General features: G+C 26.9%; 1 protein-coding gene across 1 annotated transcript; it reads left to right on the top strand.

Annotated features, from left to right (window-relative positions):
* Positions 1-830: 830 nt before the first annotated feature.
* On the top strand, positions 831-1,345 carry CKS1 (cyclin-dependent protein kinase regulatory subunit CKS1; the record flags this gene model as incomplete). Its single annotated transcript, XM_033575684.1, has 4 exons — positions 831-934; positions 987-1,131; positions 1,195-1,253; positions 1,309-1,345. The coding sequence occupies 4 exons, from the start codon at positions 831-833 to the stop codon at positions 1,343-1,345; spliced, it is 345 nt and encodes a 114-aa protein (XP_033421539.1).
* Between the last annotated feature and the right edge of the window lie 18,352 nt (positions 1,346-19,697).

Here is a 19,697-nt window from a genome sequence, read left to right as displayed (position 1 = left end):
TGAAAAAGGTGTTGTGTTTGTACGGAGTGGATTCCTTAGGAAATATTTTTCGTTCATTCTTTCATAGATATGTTGGCCCAGGTAGGTAACTAATGGCAAAGGGAAGCTATATACGGAGTACAGAGATGTAATAACACCAATTCATTAAGTGGAGAGTATGAAAATTGGGAGTATATGAAAATTGCAAAAAATCAGAAACTGTACGTGATAAAATGGACATAATCTAAAGTACTCTGTATATAAAAACCTTACCCGTCACCCACGAGGTAATTTCTTGTTATTGGTATCGGTATTCATCCCCCTTTTCCCAGCTTAACCCTTCTACTCCCTGTGCTGGCAAGAAAAGCTAGACCAGTTAGAAAACATGTGACATATTATCCGAGTATGTATAGCAGAATTGAATAAGTATTTTACTGTTCTCACTCTGGTAGATAAATACAAGAATATTGGCTTATACAAAAAGAAGCCTGAGGCACGAATCCATCACCCCTCTCCGGGAGCTAAACTTTCTAGTATTGTAATAAGAGTCTTTCTGCAACTTTCTACTCTGAAAAAAAGTTTTTCTGCTACAATATCTATTAAAAGAAGGGAATGATTATACTCTAATACATTTTGGAAAACTGTATCTCCTTATTAATTTGCAATAATTAACTTCCACTCTACATTTTCCCAGTACACTAGAAGCACCCAGCTCAAGTTTTCAGCGAGTGACCACCCACCCACCCGCAGGCTATTTCTCACCCGCTTTGCGCAATATTTTACTTATAGAGCAAATATAGGCATCTAGGGATCACTGCTTGTCATTGTCATTTTACTAGGGCTATTTCCTAATGGATATCAATCTGGATAGGAGGAATAAGAAGCCCCGCCCTCTACTAGAGTCCGAACGAGAGCGACTTGAAGAGTTCATTGATTCTATCCACTATTCTGCGAGGTATACATATATCTGTCGTATATGTACATGGATGCTTGCTTAATATATACAGGTATTCAGATGATCAATTCGAATATCGCCATGTCCAATTACCAAAGAACATGCTCAAAAAAATCCCGGCCGACTACTTCGATAGCTCAAAAGGGACATTGAAGTTGCTTTGGGAGGACGAGTGGCGAGCCCTTGGTATTACACAGGTATGTAAATCTCTATAACATCCCAGTGGATTGAGGAAGGAAATATCTAACCCTAGATGGTAGAGTTTGGGCTGGGAGCATTATGAGGTCCATGAGCCAGAGCCGCATATCCTTTTGTTTAAGTGAGTCTTCAGCAATGTACCTCTATATTTTACCACTCACAATTAATTTCTCTAGGCGCCCTCTGAACTACCAACCTCCAGTGTCACAATAAATTAACAGGCATGCATTCCATGATCAACTTCCAAGGTTTCCTTTTTTTTAGCAAACCTAAACTCGATGATAAACTGCTCCAAAACTAGGATGCATATATGACGCATAAAAAAGATTGTTCTGGGCAATCGATTGCGTCCTGCACGAAGTTTCCAAATGTGATGAGGTTCGACTGTATTAGAATATACCTCGTCTGCTCCTTAATTAAAGGGCTACCTTGATCATATTCTTCTATTTCACTTTCATATTGTGTGGGAGGCCGCTCCAACTTTATGTTTTTGGGCCACCTTTGTTCCCAATGGGCACGCTGTCATTGAACAGCAGCCAACCACTGGCACCTCGGTAGTTGGTACCCTAAATTATGTCACACTATTAGTCCTTCAAGTTACAGATTCTCCAGACCACTTTGCAGGAGTGCCAGATCAAACAATAAGTTTGGAAGCCCCGGCCGGTCTTTACTACCCAAATCGACTGTATTTTGTGTTAGAATTGTACAGATCGCTCCAAGTAGCAGGGATGTCAATGCACACCATTCCTATTATCTTGATTCTTCATTCTATTATTAGAATTTTGATTTGAAGTCTATATCTAGTTCTTTTAGATTTCAATTTAAAACTATTCTCAGTGATTGAGCTCCAGAAACTATAACTATAGTATTTAAACTAGAAGTATTGTGAGATTTGGGGAAACTTGTAATAGCATGAATAATATTAAACAAGTATATACCCTCATATTGCTTGCGAGCTTTAAATGACTAGGCTACATGGCCTGCCTATATTTACAAAGTATAGTTTAGTTGTATAGAGGACGAAGACAGTGGGCACGCCACAATACTAGAATAGTTTAGAATATTAGTTACTTCAAATTAGTTCTAATGTAGTTAGTTCACTACCGGTACCGGCCCGGCCACTGGCAAACAACTTGCTATCTGTATATTTTAACCACTAAAACGCTTCAAAACTATATAAAAATATATAGCTAAACTACCTAGGTTTTAAAAGATACCCTTGCATAGCTCTAAATATAGAGGTACTATACCGCAAAGGTGCATGTTTTTATAGGTCCTGTTGTATACCATACTGTGTTCTGCTGCATCCTCCCGACTACAGGTAGGTATTGTAGCTTAGCTTTAATATTATAGTTACTTTAGGTTAATTTAAACAGTTAAAGTATACACTCACTAGGCTTGTTGTATATCTGTAATAACTAAGGCATTCCAGTTGAATATTTGTATGTTTCTGCTGTCCCTTTTTGAACATTTTTGCGGCCTTTATTTATCACTTTTACAGTTCTTTAATACATTAATGTATTTAAACTTTTAACATATTTAAAATGTAATAGCACTTACCTACTATTATAATCCTAATATAGTTTTCATCCTCATTGTCCCAGAAACCAACTACGCACCCTCCAACCAAACCCCTGTGTTTGGAGGGTACTTGGGACTGATTTATACAATATTTTATGGGTTTCTTCAAGTATAGCAAGTCTCCCGTTTTTCATAATAAAATAGCTAAAATTTGGTTGGCATTTTAATAAAAAAATATTACTGTTGTTTCCCTTCATAAAACGATTTTTATATTTCTGCGCTCCCACAACTAGGACTACAAAGATGTTGCACGCTCATACCGGTCGGAACTGCATAAGTGGTTCTTAGCGGTCACCCTACTTCAGTCGTCCATACTTCGAACGTTTGACCTCGTCCACCTTCAATCTTCATCTACAGACGAATCAATGAAATTGACCATGTTCTTCCTCTGAGCTTGCGTGTTTTACAAAAGACCAACTATTAGCATAAAACTATATAGTTTCTTAAATTATACTATTTTTTACAATTTTATTTTTAATGATATTAGTTGAATTTAATATACTGTAGCTTTTAAACAGTCAGTAAAAAATATTTTACTTAGAAAAAGCTTCATAAGTCTATATTTATATCTACTCCTGTATCTACTAGGGAGTTTAATGAACTTCTAGATAAATAAGCCTTTATTATCACATGTGATTAAAATATTGTCGGAGGATCGTGGACCACTAACTAGACTAACCAAAATAGGGATAGCTAAAGGCTATATCGATATAAGACTAGCTGAGAGGCATAAGGGTGTGAATACTATTCAACAATAATAATATAAAGAATGTAAGGGTATGAAAAGATAATAATAATAAAGAATATAAGGTAGCTCTGGAAGGTCCTAATAAGTAATAATGAAAGGTAGATTCTACTTTCCTATTTAGGAAGGTAAACCAGGTAAAATATTTTAAAGAATAAAAAATTGCTCCCCCTTTTCATAACTTCAGGTAAATAAAGCCATGCTTTTATACGTTTAGATATTCTTGGTCTCTTGCCCTATTTTTATATTATATGATCAATAGGATCCTATGTTATTATATAAGATATAGACTATTCTAGATTATTTAATTATTTTCTAGATTCCTAATTAGGCAATAAAATACCTGTCGGAGGATGGTGGACCACTAGACTAACCAGGATAGGAATAGCCATGGGCTACTCCTATTTAGAATTAGCTTAGAGGAAATGTGTTGTGAATACTATTCTATAATAGTATAATGAATGAATATAGGTATAAGTTATACCAAGCAGGTATAAATAATAGTATATCGGTATAAGTTATACCAAGCAGGTATAAGATATAGTAGGCATATAATAACAAAGAATAGCTTGTACTTTCCTATCTAGGAAGCTATATTCTCGAGGGATATTAAGAAATACTTGTTCATCCATATTCCAAGCAGGGGTTTAAGCTGCTTTTATACCTTTAGCATCCTGGTATTTTCCTTCCAAATTAATCTCGGGATTAAAGTTCGTGCCATATAGTTTCGGAAGTTCAGAACAGGCAGCCGAGATTTCTATTTGGTAATTTCTTAATTAATTACTTACTTAATTAGATAATTAGAATATCTAACTGTCGAAGGAAGGCGGTAGGGGAAGTAAGGTATAGTGAATATTAGTAATATCTTTAATAGATTCTTATATTCTTATAATAATAATATATTAAAGAATAAATAAATTAAATTGCTTGTTTTCTTATTATAAAAATTGCTTGCAAGGACCTGCTTTTATATTCGCATTTTGGTTCCTTTTTGGGTAATTAAATCTGTATTAAAGTTTAGGTAAGACTTGCTTTAAAATTAACAGAGTTGTATAGCCAATTAATTTCTTATAGAATCTTATGGAAATAGATTAAAATATTTTATAGTTTTCTGTGATTTAAATTATAACTTATAATTTTTCCATGGTTTTGCTGATATTTTGTAGTAGTAATTAGTGCCTAATATATTGGGCTTTTATTTCTAACACACCCCCCCTCAGCTTTTAATATATATGGGTATATTAAAACTGATAAAGTAGGTATATTAAATAATCTTTTTATTTTTTAATAATTTTTAATAAAATGTCTTGCATGTTAAGGGCTTTAGTAAATTTTTATAGTTCTAACTTAATAATAATTTAATTAGACTGTCTGCAGGCATTTTTAACTTGATATTATTAAATATCTAGGTTCTTATTTTAAATCCCCTGCCAAAGCCAATAATTTTAGATGTTAATATGTTTTAATTTTGTTTTAAATATTAAATTTTTTTTTTTTGTCAAGAGATTAACTATTTGATAGTTATTATATAAAATTTAAAATTTTTGATTTAGTTTAAATTCTAGTAATTTAAATAATAGTCGCTTCCACTAATATAATTGCTTGGTTGCATTTAAAATAGCTAATAATTTAGCTTTAGTGGTAGAAGTAGTAACTATTTTCTACTTTTTTTTGCTGCCTAATTAATAGGTCTATTAAATAATAGATATATATAGCCTTTAAAGCTTTTTTTTTATCTAGGTTATCTGTATATACAGTATCACTGGCTAATATAAATTATTAATTTTTGGATATCCTGAATATTCTATGGCTAGATATCTTAAGCTATATATACAAAAAAAAATATCGCATGATTTATTATATATATTTTAATTCAGGATTTAGCAGAAATTTAGATAGTATTTGTATTAATTTTATAGTATTAGTTAGGCCTAGAAATTATAGTAGTATATAAAGGCAAACCCAACCTTTTACTAATATTTATTAATATATCGATCTAAAGCTTTGTAATTATTATTATTAGTGTTTTTAAATAGGCTTTTAGATAGTAAAGGGGTTTTAGGCAATTTTTAATTAGTAAGATAAAATTTAAATATAATTTTTTTAATATACCTAGGTATCTTAATATATCTATAATTTTTTATTAGGTCTATCCCTAATAATTCTTATATTAAGAAATTTAGTTATTTTACCAAGATCTTTTATTTTGTCAAAAACTTGGTTTTAAAATTTTAAACAGTTATTTAATTTTTTTGCATGATATAATATAATTATATTATTAACAAAGATTATTAGAATAAGGTATTTATTTTAAAATAGGTATAGGTTTTGGGGACTGGTTTTAGACTTAATTCTTTTAATATTTTACCTATTTTTTTTGCTATAATAATAGCGATCTTTTTAATTTATATAGTACCTAATTTAATTTTAAAGCTTTATTTTTTTTTTAACCAAGGCCAGGTAAAAATTAGATATAAACAGTCTTATTTAGAGTACTATTTAAAAAGGCGTTATCTATATTAAATTGTATAGATTTAAGGTTAAAAGCTGCTATTAAGGCAAATAAAGTTCTTAGGGTTCTAGAAGCTAGGGTAATTGCCCTAGTATCTAGATTATTTATAATCTAAAGATCACCTCTAACACATATTCTAGCTTTAAATTTAGCTAGATATCCTTGGTTATTATTAAACTTATATATAAAGACCTATTTTAAAGGTAAAATTTAATAACCCTTTATTATATTATTCTTTAGTATGGTAGTCCAGGTATTTATATTATTTAATTATTAAAATTTAATATTTGCAGCTTAAATAAACCTGTTTTTAAAAGGATGGTCTAATAGTTCTAATGTTTTAGTGGGTTTGGTAGATCTTTTTAATAAATTTTTTTCTTGTCTTTATATAAAGCTATAGAAAAGGCTTTAAAAAATAATTTATACCTTTTAATAAAAAAAATCAGGTGATAAGGTTCTATTATACTTAAAAGCTAATGCCTGGTTTATATAAGTATATTAATAATTATTTTAAATTTTAATATTTTGATTATTATTTTCAGAGTTTTCTTAATATAATTAATAATCTTGAAAACATAAGTTATTAATTAATACTATTAGTAGTGTATAAAATAGTAATATTAGTTAATTACTAAGAATTTAGTTATTTTAATTATATTTAGTTTTTTAAGGTTTATTATTTTTTTAGTATTTTAATTATAGAAATAATTTTTATTAAGATTAGGTTTGTTGTTATTAATTTAAATTAGTGTAATAATATTTTTAATAACTTGCTAAAATTCGTCTCTAGAAAAACTTTCTAGAGGTTCTTAAGTATTTTTGTTAATTAAATTATTAGAATGTTCCGAGTTATAAAATTAATTTTTATTAAATATATAATAATCTCTAGCTAAAATAATCCTATTTTAAATAGGAATCTATATTCTTTATATATTAAAAATAATATAGCCTACGAAAAACCCTATATATGCCCTAGGACTAAGTTTTTTAAGTCTAGGTATATATAAAATTCGGGTATAGGCTTTGCAACTATAAACCTTTAGATTTAAAATAAATAGTTTCTGGGTTATATACCCAGGTTTTTAGGTAATTTTTATATAAGGTTTTATATAGGGTTTTCCACCCTAATTATTTAGTTAGTCTAATTTAGAATATATATAGCTAATTTAATTACTTTTAGCTATAAAGTTTTAGGTAAATTTGCAAAAATTATTAATAATCTTACTTTATTAATAATTAAAGCACCAGCTTTTTCTGTATATAGATTTTGTTCAGGCAGTTTAGGTAGTGACTCTTTATAAATTATACCTTTGTCTTAATAAAATTTACTAAAAAATTAATGCAAGATTTCTGTCACTAAAATTTCTTGAATTTTAAATTGGTTTTTAATATATTTTAAAATATATTAAATAGATTAATTAATTTAATATTTTTAGGTTAATATTATCCCTAAATAATATTTAGTTACTGGGTTATAAGTATGTTAGATATATAAATCCCTATTATATAATTTAATATAAATTATATCTTAGTAAATTAATTTAAATAATAATTGGCCTATATTAATATATCTTTTTAATATTTACTTTTTTATTTTGAACATATTACATATAGGACAATTCTTGGTTATTATATTCTGCAAGTTTAATAGAAATATTATTTACTGCATCTTTTAAATAACTTATAACCTTTTCACTAGGGTGCCTAAGACATTGGTGCTATTTATATACAGAAGCTGTTTTTAATATTAGTTAAAGGTTCTGTGGGTTATAAATAATTAATTATTTTAATTATTCTAAGTTAATTATCCTATTTAATTAAAAAGATTCCTAATTGGTCCTTTAACATGCAGATAGGTTTTTAATTATAATTTTTAAGCTAATTATTTTAAGTATTATAATATAGTCCTGCAGCCTTCGCTTTTAATATAAAGATTAAATTAATATAAAAATTAGGAATATATATAGTATTTAAAAGCTTAAACTATATTTTTTTTTAATAATTTTAAGGGGAATATATACTGTACTAGTGCCTTTAATTTTTACAAAAGTATTCCCAATTTTAAAATATTAATTTTATTAGCTAAAAATTATAGAATTTTAATCTAGAATTACAAATATGGACATTTAAAGCAGTATTAAAAGTTTATAAGTATTATTAAATTGTTTTTAAACCTCTGGGTTAATATCTTGGTCTTAAGCTAATTGCTGGATATATTTGCACTCGTTAAAATAGTGGTAACTATTATTTAGCTTTAAATTGCACGGACAAGGCCTTTATATAGTATAATTATTGCCTTTAAATATTACCTAAGCAATATTTATCTGTTTTAAAAGCTTTGGTTGGTTTAGTTTAATCGAATTCCTAAACCTTTTTAGTTATTTAAAAAATAAAGGTATTTTTTTTTATTATTCTTATTTTTTTTTTCTATTAGCTTATCCTTTCATAATTCTGAAAAATTCAGTGAAATAAAATTAAAGTAGCTTTAATAAAATTATATAAAGGTCTTGTACTTTGCTAAATTTTACCTATATTTAGCTCTACTGCTTTAGTATAGATATTTTCCTATTGGGAAATCCATAATTTAATAGAGCTAACTCGGTGCTTTTAAATTACATAATATTTTTAAATAATATACCTTTTTTAGAATTTATTAAAAGGTACTATCTTAGATTTTAATATTAATAAGATATTCAAGGCTGAATTATTTCCTATAATAGCTTGCTTATTATTATAGGATATTAAATTAGTAATAATTAATAGTATATAAAAAATGCTATTAATTATTTAATTATATTTTTAGATTTTATATTGTATTTACAAATAGCATCATGCTATAGGTTACACTCTTTGTTTGGTATTAAGGTCTAGTATTAAACTAGCCCTTTTATTAATATTAGAAATATCAGGGTACTAAGGCTTCCTTGGTATATTTGGTTTAATACCTATATCAGGATCTATATAATCCCAGACACCCTTATTTTAAGTAATAATCCTGATATTATTAAACTATAATAGCTAGTTATCTTAGCTTGATAGAATTATTAACACCTTAGTTAAATCTATATGGTATTAATATTAATCTGCTTGATATTAATACTAATAGGTATAATAAGGTTTGCACTAAACCTTATAAGGCAAGAGATATACCTAATTAAGTATAGCTTTAACCTTAATTAAAATAAGGTTTGTCCTATATATAGAACACCTTTATAAATTTAAAATAGTAAAGCAATTCAGGAAGGTATATTAAATAATAATATAGGTATTTAGCAGGCTAAATAATAAGATATAAGAAGAAGATAAGAATAAGATAGAATAATATTTATAGCTATACCGGGCTTATAACTGTTAAAAGGTAGTAGGGGAAGTAAGGTATAATAAATATTAGTAATATCTTTAATAGATTCTTATATTCTTATAATAATAATATATTAAAGAATAAATAAATTAAATTGCTTGTCTTATTATTATAAAAATTACTTCTAAAGACCTGCTTTTATATTCGCATTTTAGTTTCCTTTTTAGGTAATTAAATCTGTATTAAAGTTCAGGTAAGGCTTGCTTTAAAATTAACAGAGTTATATAGCTAATTAATTTCTTATAGAATCTTATAAAAAAGATTAAAATATATTATATATAGTTTTCTGTGACTTATAAATTATGACTCATAATTTTTCCATGGTTTTGCTGATATTTTGCAGTAGTAATTAGTGCCTGATATATTAGGCTCCTATTTCCAACATTAGTGGTTTAAAGTATTTTCAGAATTACCTTGAGTTTTATAAATTTTATAAACGTCATGATTTTGGTTATTATTTTGATTATTTTGGCTAAAATAATCATTCTAATCGAAACACGTATTATCGATTAAAATAATAGGAGAGTCAGGTTAGGTAATATAGGTTAATCACCTGAAAATTTTATTTGCTTCAATTTTTTTTAGATTTTTGATGTTTTTATAGTCTAAATTAATTTGATTTAGGTCGTATTCATTGCTTGATGTGGCTGATATATTTTAAAATAATCTTATTAAATTCGGCTTTAGATAAAGCTTTAATTGGTTGACCTGTTTCTTTATTAATTAGAGTTAGTAATTTGTTTTGTTAATAAAATTTATTTTCATTAAAAATGCAGTCGTGAGCTAAAATAACATAATTTCAGCCAGGTATCCATATTCTCCAAATATTCAATATAATATAGCCTACCGGAAAACCTATATTAGCCCTAGGATTAAGCTTTTACAGCCTAGGTATAAAAGGAATTCGAGCATATGCTTTGCATCCATGTATTTTAAGATTTAAAATAAATAGTTTTTTAGTTATATAGCCAGATTTAATTGGCAGTTTAGGGTTTGGTTAGGGGTTAAAAACCCTAACTGCTTATTTAGAGTTCGGTTTAGAATATAAATAGCTGCTTTAACAGTTTCAGGCTATAAATATTTAGGTAAATTTGCAGAATTTCTTAATAGTCGAGCTTTATTATTAAAGCTCCCGATCTTTCTGTAAAAGTATTTTGTTCCGGTTGTATTGGAGGTGATTCCATATAAATTATGCCCTTTTTTTGGTAATATTTTATAAAGTTATCACCCAAGTTTCGAACATTGGTAAATATTCTTACTTTTATATTGTTTTTCAATATAATTAACAAAATATTAAGTCAATAATCTCGTATTTTTGGCCTAAAGTAATACCTAAGTAGTATTTTAAAATTAGATTATATATGTGTGAAATATATTAATTATTATTATTATTGGCCTAATTTATATAAATTAGGTCACAGTAAATAGTTTTAAAAGGTAGATTAATATATATTGGGCGTCTTGATGTCTACCATTTAGAATTTAATATATTACACTGTAGGTTTCGCAAATTTTTATATCTTAAATATTATTATTTAAATTAATAATCTTAATATTGTTATTTACTGCATACAGTAGCTTTTTAAATTAAGGCTTTGCAGAATTTAAAAAATTGATATTATTAATATTTTCTGCAGAGCTATTTGATATATTTAATATATCAGGGTATTAAGGCATTTTATAATATTCAAATATTTTGGGTGGTTCAAACTCTTTAAGCTATTTAACTAATAATATATACTATATTAATCTTTTATAGGCATTTTATATTTTTCCACTGTATTCTTTACCCTTAATTTTTGCAGATGTATTACCGAAATAAATTATTAATATATTTAGTTGAAAATTAATAAATTTAGCTTTTGATATCTGACGCTGTATTAAAAGCCCATATATTTTTAGGATATTTTAAAATAATATTATTCGCAGTTATTGCAATTTTTTAACTCGGAATTGATTTTGCTTTATAATAAATTCCTCAACTTTGTGTTTTGCATGCAATTTAAATTGTTAATGAATTGTGCCCGTTTTTTATTAAATTATATATTTGCGATTGTTAAAATAGTGATTTCTATTATTATGTTCTAATTAACCTAAATAATTTGGGAATTGCTGATTTTTGCTAATTTTGTTGATTATAAAGTTTTCAAATTATTTAGTAATTTAAAAAAAATTGCAGGTATTTTTTTGCTATTTTTTTTAAGAGTTTATCTCGCTATAATTCTGTGAAATAAGGTGAAACAGTTTAAAAAGGCTAAAACGTTAAATAAAGGTCTACCCTGTTGCTAAGTTTCAATATTTAATTTAACTGCCTTAAAAGTATATATTTTCCCATTGGGAAATCTATTTTTGAATAATATAACATTTTCTTGATTTGTTAGGTCCCAGCTTGTTTTTTAGTATTTTTAAGGTATTATAAGCTGAATTCTGCCGTATAATAACAGCTTGCCAATTACCATATGATAGCAAATGTTTTAAATAATAAGCAGTATTGCTAAGATATTGCTAATAATCCTTTTATATTTTTTAATTATATTCCCTAAAGGCGTCTTTCCAGAGTTTATGCCATATTATTTAGAGGTTAGGGCTAAGACTAATAAATATTGCCCCAGAATTAATTAATACAGCCTCCAGATATTGGGGCTTTGGTGGAATAGGGGGTTCTGGTTTAATATCAGGATTAATATAATCCCACACCTTTTTCTTTAGGGCAAGAACCCTAATATCGTTAAACCATATAAGCTAGTTATTTTAATTGCTTAATATAGTAGTAGCTTCTAATATAAATGAAACAATATAATAATAATATCAGCCTATAACTAAGCTTATTATATAAATTAATAGAGAGTGAGGTAATAGACTATGGTTTTATTATACTTAGAATCTAATATTAACTTGACTTATATTGGTATATTAATAATTATCTTAGTTTTAATTTTTCTACTTATTTTTACAGTTTTCTTGATAATCTTAAAAGCATAAACTATTAATCAATATTATTAGTAGTGTGTATGTAGGCTAGTAGGTTAATTACTAAAAATTTAATTATTTTAATTATATTCGAATTTCATTATTTAGCATAGTAATATTTTCAATGACCTGCTAAAATTCGTCTCTAGAAATACTTTCTTGAAGTTCCTAAGTATTTTGTTAAATTACTTAAATATCTAATAAAATTCCATTTATCAAAAATGCAATCTCATTTTAGCTAGGAATCTATGTTCTTTATATATTAAAAACAATATAGCCTACTGAAAACCCAATATATACCCTAGGACTAAGTTTTTTAAGTATAGCGTATGTACAGAATTTAGGTATAGGCTTTACAAATCTATATAGACCTTTAGATTTAAAATAGAGTTTCTGGGTTATATATATACCTAAGTTTCTCAGGCAATTTTTTATAAGGTCCTAAATAGGGTCTTCCACTCTAGCTACTTATCTAGAGTCCGGTTTGGAATATATATAGCTAATTTAATCACTTTTAGCTATAGTGCTTTAATTAATTTTAATTTATTAACAATCTTTATTAATAATTAAAGCACCAGTTCTTTTTACACATGGATTTTATTTAGGGTATATAAATAGTAACTCTTTATAAATTATACCTTTGATAAAATTTATTACGAATTAATGCAAGGTTTCTTACCATTTTAGTAGAATTTCTTAAATTTCGAATTTGATTTTGGTATATTTTAAAATATATTAAATTAATTAACAATCTTTTTGGGTTAATATTATTAGCCCTAATTAATATTTAGTTACTAGGTTTTAAGCATGTATAATATATAAATAATTATTATATATTTTAAATTATATAAACTATATCCCAGTAAATTAATTTAAATAGTAATTTTACCTAGTGTATCTTTTTAATGGTTACTTTCTATTTTTACATATAGGGTAGTTTAAGTTATTATATTCTGCAGGTTTTAATAGAAGTATTAATTACACCTTTTAGATAACTTATAACATTTTTGCCAGGGTACCTAGGACATCGGTGCTATTTATACACAAAAGCTGGTTCTGATCGTAGTTATTCAGAGGTTCTTTTATAAATAATTATTTATTTTTAGTATTCTGAGCTGAATTCCTGCTTGGCCTTTTAGCATACAAATACGTTTTATAATTTTTAAATCAACCATTTCGGGTATCATAAAGATAGTCCTGCAGCCTTAACTTTAATACAGAGACTAAATTAATATAAAAGTTGGGAATATATAATTACAAATCCTTAAGACTATTTTTATATTTATAATTTTTAGCAGAATTTAATTTACTAATTTTGCTTTAAGCCTTTATTTTTAAAAAAAAAATTGTTAAATTTTTCAGTTTATTATAAGTATTATTAAATTGCTTTTTAAATCTCTGTGTTAATATCGTCTTGAGCTAATTGCTGGGTATATTTGCAATTATTAAAACTTGTATTTATTATTTGGCTTTAAATTGCATGGACACTTAAGTCCTTTGCATAGGATAGTTAATTATTATTACTTTTAAATATAATATATTACCTTAAGCAATACTTATCTGTTTTAAAAAGGCCCTAGTTGGTTTAGTTTAATCAAACACCTAAACTTTTTTAAAGAAATTTTTAAAAATTTAAAGCTGCCATTATATAAAGGTCTTGCAGTTTGCTAAATTTTACCTATATTTAGCTCTACTACTTTAGTATACATATTTTCTCATTGGGAAATCCTTGCTTTAATAGAGCCTATCCAAGGTGCTTCTAAATTATATAATATTAGAAAATTGTTAATAATTAAAAGTATATACAAAAGTACTATTAATTGTTTAATTACACTTTTGAAAACCTTATATTGTATTTATAAAGAGCGCCACGCCATAGATGATGTTTTTTAGTATTATTGTCTAGCATCAACTAGCCCTTTTATTAATATTCAAATATCAGAGTGGTAAGCCCATTTGGTATAATATTAGTTTAATACCTATATTAAGATTTTATATAGTCCCAGACACCCTTGTTTTAAGCACTAATCCTAATATTATTAAACTATAATAGCTAAATAAAAACATATACGTAACTCGGTATAGCTTAAACCTTTTGTTTGTTCTATATAATCAGTTAAAGTAAATAGCAGGTTAAGTAATAAAATACAAGAAAGAATAAAATATTCACAGCTATCCCGGGCTTTATAACTGTCAGAGGAAGGCGGTAGAAAAAGTATAATACAGTAAATATTAGTAATATTTTTAGTGTATTCTTATTTTCTTATAATAATAATTTTTAAAACAAATACATTCAATTACCACCTTATATTATAGAAATTATGTTTGACTCGCTTCTATATTTGCATTTTAATTGTCGTTTCGGTTAATTAAACCTGTATTCCGGTCTTAATTGGACTTGCTTTGAAATTAGTATAATTATAGAGCTAATTAATATTTATAGTTCTCCGCGACTTATGACTCATAGTTTATCTACGGTTTTGGTGATATTTTTGTAGTAGTAATTGGTGCCTGATATATTAGTCTCCTATATTAGCGGTTATTTTAACTTTAGTATTCTACGAAAATAATAAAAACGTTACTCTGAGTTTGCCACTTTTTCAGATTTTATTTTTATTGAAATAGGAAGCTTGGACTACCTAGTAAATTTATTAAAAATATAGGCTATATTCCTAGTTTTTTTTTTTTTTTTCCTAACCTTTAAACGTTAGCGTAAAATTAAAAAAATACAGGAAATAATTAAATTCTAAAATAGTGAACTTAGATTAATTTATATAACCATTTTTTTAGAAGCTATCCTGGTTTAGTAATTTCCTTTACAAAAGCTGCTATTTATTAGCTAGATCTCTAGTTGTCAGAATATTGAGATACTCTAATTACTTTAGGAAATAGAAATTTTGGCGGCCCGTTCCGAACTTCCGAAACTTATAAGCCTGGGTTGCCCTAAATACTATTTTATTTAATATCTTACCTATATGCTTGCCTTACCTATATTACTAATACCTTTACCAATACTAATTACCTTTTATATTTAATATTAAAAATATATAAATTATTATTTAAAGCTTTATCTACAGCTTCATATTTAAAAGGATTAAAATTTATTAAAACATACCAAACCTACTAAAAATTGGTCAGCGTTATTAGACCTATTTTAAATGTATTTAAGCTGTCGGCATATTAAATTTTAACAGTTAAATAATCTAAATAGTTAAATTTTATAAATTAGAAATTACCAAAATCCCCATTCTATTTAATATGAATAATAATGACTAGTTTTTTTTATATAGCTTAAGATATCTATCTAGCCATAAAATTTTTATTTAGGATATCTAAAAATTAATATTTATGTCAGCTATTAATGCTATATATATATACTAATAATATTAAAAAAGCTTCATGAGGTTATACATACATATTATTTAATAGGGCTATTCATTAGGCAGTAAAAAAAATAAAACAAACTGTTACTACTACCACCAAAGCTAAATTATTAGCTATTTTAAATGCGACCAAATAATTATATTAGCAAAATGACTATTTAAATTACTAGAATTTAAATTACAGCATATTAATATCTAAAATTATTAGCTTAGGTAAGAGATTTAAATAATAGAAACATAGATATTTATTAGATAGTAAGTTATAAAATATCTGTAGATAAAATTAAACTATCAAGTTAGAACCATATATATATAATAATATTAAAAGCTGAGAGGGTTGTGTTAGAAATAGGAGCTTAATATATTAATTAAATATTAATTGCTACTGTTGAAAATCAGGATGCCTGAGGCACCTTCGGATATCCTAGTCCCGCAGCGATCTGATATATCACATTCGGGGGCTAAGGGACAGTAGTAGTAGTAGTAGTATTCATACTCGGATCTGTCAGCTCTACGCCGAGTGCCAGAAAAGGTCCCGTTCCGACGGCTGGGCCAACCGTCGGGGTAGTTAAATACGGGCATGTAGTTATATTAAATGTTTAAAAATATCTAATTTAACCTTGTTCCTAATCTTGCTACTATATCTAACCTTTTTACTATATTTTATTACTGACAGCTATCTTGTTTTATATACACTGTTAGTAGAACTATACCTGTTTACATACTTGCCCAGATTTTATATTAGTATTATTTTTTCCACCTCCACGCCTAACTTGTTAGTTATTAGTTCTCTGCCCTATATTATATATTTGTGTTAAAAACCCACAGCCTTTAAAGGGCCTTTTAAGGAATAATAATTAATTTTTAAGTAAATTTTTAATTATATATTAAAGGGTACACGCCTATAGGCTATATAGCACAGGGAATATATTACTAATACTCCTAAATTAGCTAAGAAGTTATATTTATAGTATAAATATAACTACCTACTATATTAAGCCGGCTGCTGCTAATAAAATGTCTAGGTACTACTAATAATTAGTTATTTAGCAGTTTTTTTATAATATTTTGAACTGCAGATCTGTATACTAGTGGTATAAAATTAGGATATATTAAACTGTGTCCTGTATTTATATAAATATATAGTCGTGTCTATAGTACTAAAAAAGTAAAAATTCCTAGGTAGGATATAAGAGTAATCTGGTATACCTATTTATATTTATAAGCACCGGACTGTATATATAAAAAAGGGCCTTATAAAGGTCTAGTAAATGCTTCGTGGGCTTAGGTAATAATTTTTTAGTATACTAGCTGTGGTGGAAGGTTACCTACTATTTTTCCTAGGCTTTACAGGCAAGCTCGCGCAGGCACCGGCGACAAACAGAGACTAGGAAAGTCCTGGGCTCTATTACTACCGTGTTGTTAGCGGCCTGCTTAATAGCAAGCTTGCTAGGCTAAGTAGTTAGCATGCTTATTACAAGTAATATTTTTATAGCCTAAAAGCCACTAGGAGCATACACAGCGATATGTAGTAATTTAATTTAGTTATTAAAAAATACTATAAAATATATTAGCCTAACTATTACATAGGTTTAGCACAGGCACAGATAGCCAGCTTGGTTATTAAATAAGATTATAATATTATTGCTAGCTGTGTTACTATTAGTAGGGGTCGCCAGTGTAAGTACTATATTAATTTTTGTAAATTTTTTTATATAAACTATATATAGTCTCTTGTCTAACTAGTTAGTATAAAGATTCCTGTTATATAGTAATAACCACTAAGGACTACTTTTATACCGCTACTATTAGTATAGGCCCTTGTGGTGTTTTAGAAAAAATAGTTATATTACTAGATTACTTTTTTATATATATTAGTAATAGTGATTTCTAGTAAATCCTATTATAAAAATATAATTACCAGCTGGATTGTTTCTACACTAAATTACTCCGGGTTTTTTTAAGGGCTTGGGCAACATGTTATTTAAGCTAATATAATAATAATAGTATTAAATTATATTTTATATAGGTTTTGCATATAGTAGGGATATTATTTTATATAATATATAAGGTTTAGTAAATAGGAAAAATATAATTTACAGGCAGGCCCTGTTAGTAGCTATATATAATACTATACTTGGCAGTAATATATATAAATATACCTCTAGGGTAACCTATACAGTTGTGTGGAAAGCGCCTGCTATATAGTATAATATATTGTAATCACAGCTAATTTAGTGACCGCCGCGACGGTAGATAAGTGAATTGGGAGCCAGACTTGGTATTACCAAGTCTAGTTGACCTTTTTGCAGTGGCGTGGCAATTGGGTGTACCCTGTAACCTAGTCTTACCCTTTTCGGACTAAGGAGATTACAATATAGTATTAAATATTCTTTAGTATTTTAGTAATTTATGTGGTATTTAATTAATAGCCTTTAATATAAACCACACTAAGCAGCTGTAAAAAGTCTATAGTATAAAAAAAATAGTATATATATATTAAAGGTATTAGATTAGTATACCCTATATTAACCCTGTAATTAATAAAAGGGTAGCTATTAGCTTGATAGCCTTAGCTTATAGCTACTTAGGTGTGCTTTGCTACTTAGATTAAGGTTAAAAAAAACCCCTAGATACTATAACTAAGATATTAGCTGTATCGCGGTGCTATTTATAATTAAAGGATAGTCTAGCTTTATAATAAAAATAGTATAGTATTTATTTTGTGGCCTAATTTAATATATTATATTAATTAGGCTATATTTAAATAGTAAAAACTTTAATATATATATATATATATATTCTTAGTGTATTATATAAATATAAAGCTAATAAAAACAAGTATAATTCTCACAAACTGTTATATTTTAAACCAGGATATAAATATTATTCATATAACCTAGTATTATATTTTTATATATTAAAAAGGTGTTAATAAGGTCAGCAATATAAAAAAAATAAAGGATAGGGGATAATAGTAATTCTTAAGTTAAGACCTTGTATTCCTTGCTAGGGCCCTTTTAAAGGTAGATAATAGTTTGTTTTTTATTAAAAAGCTAGAGATTTATTATACTATGGTTTCGGGCACTCTGCGCTTGTATAGATTATATAGTAATTATTTATAGGATATATTATTATATGCCCTAGAGATATCCAGGGCTAATAAGGTAACTATAATATTTTTATTTTTTTACACTATATATACCTATTTTAGGAGTAGGTATAATATATATTTATAAAAGTAGCCTTTATAACTACTAATGTAGTGCTCTAGTAGGAGCTTGTAATATTTTATAAAATAGCTAATTTATAATATAATAATAGCTTCCAGTGCTTTGCTAATAGTGCTTAAAAATATAATTAAATAGTAGTTTTTAAAGTTAAAGTAGTTATTTTTCCCTGGCTTGTATAAAATAATAGTTTTTAATAAAGTAGTTTAGATAATAGCCTGTATTTATACAGGTGTTAAAAATACTCTCTAGCTATATTTTAATATAGGCCAGGTTCTGCTGTAGGACCAGGTTAGGAATCCTGTCCGACCCAGGGGCCTGTGGTGCACCACTTAGTAAATTTTATAAATAATAATCCTTGGGATTACAGTGTTAGTTAGCTACCATAGATATTATTATAGTTAGTATTAATATTATTAACTTTTAAAAAAAGTGTCTGTTTAAAGCCATATATAATTTTTTTTTTTAAGGTTATTAATTAATATTTTTATAGGTAACTATAGTTGCTAGTATAAATATAAGTTAGGGGTTATTCTAGATATATACCTACAAAGCAAGCTTTTAAAATTTATTTATAAAGGTGGTGGCTTTTTTTATCCTTGTGCATATTTTTATTTAGCTTGGCTATTTTATATATTAGTTTATACTATGCCTTGTGGAAGTATTCCTAGTCTGCTTCCTGCCCTATATATGCGCTTGGCCCTGTAGCAGGTCTTTTTTATAAGCTATTTAAAGCATTTTATCTTTAGTGTGTAACCAGGTTTAGAGCAGTATATATAAACC

Source organism: Aspergillus tanneri (assembly GCF_003426965.1).
Source record: "Aspergillus tanneri strain NIH1004 chromosome Unknown AapTan_8_pilon_pilon_pilon, whole genome shotgun sequence".
Lineage (NCBI taxonomy): Eukaryota > Fungi > Ascomycota > Eurotiomycetes > Eurotiales > Aspergillaceae > Aspergillus > Aspergillus tanneri.
Note: the sequence above shows the minus strand (reverse complement) of the source record. Positions and strands in the feature narration are given on the sequence as shown.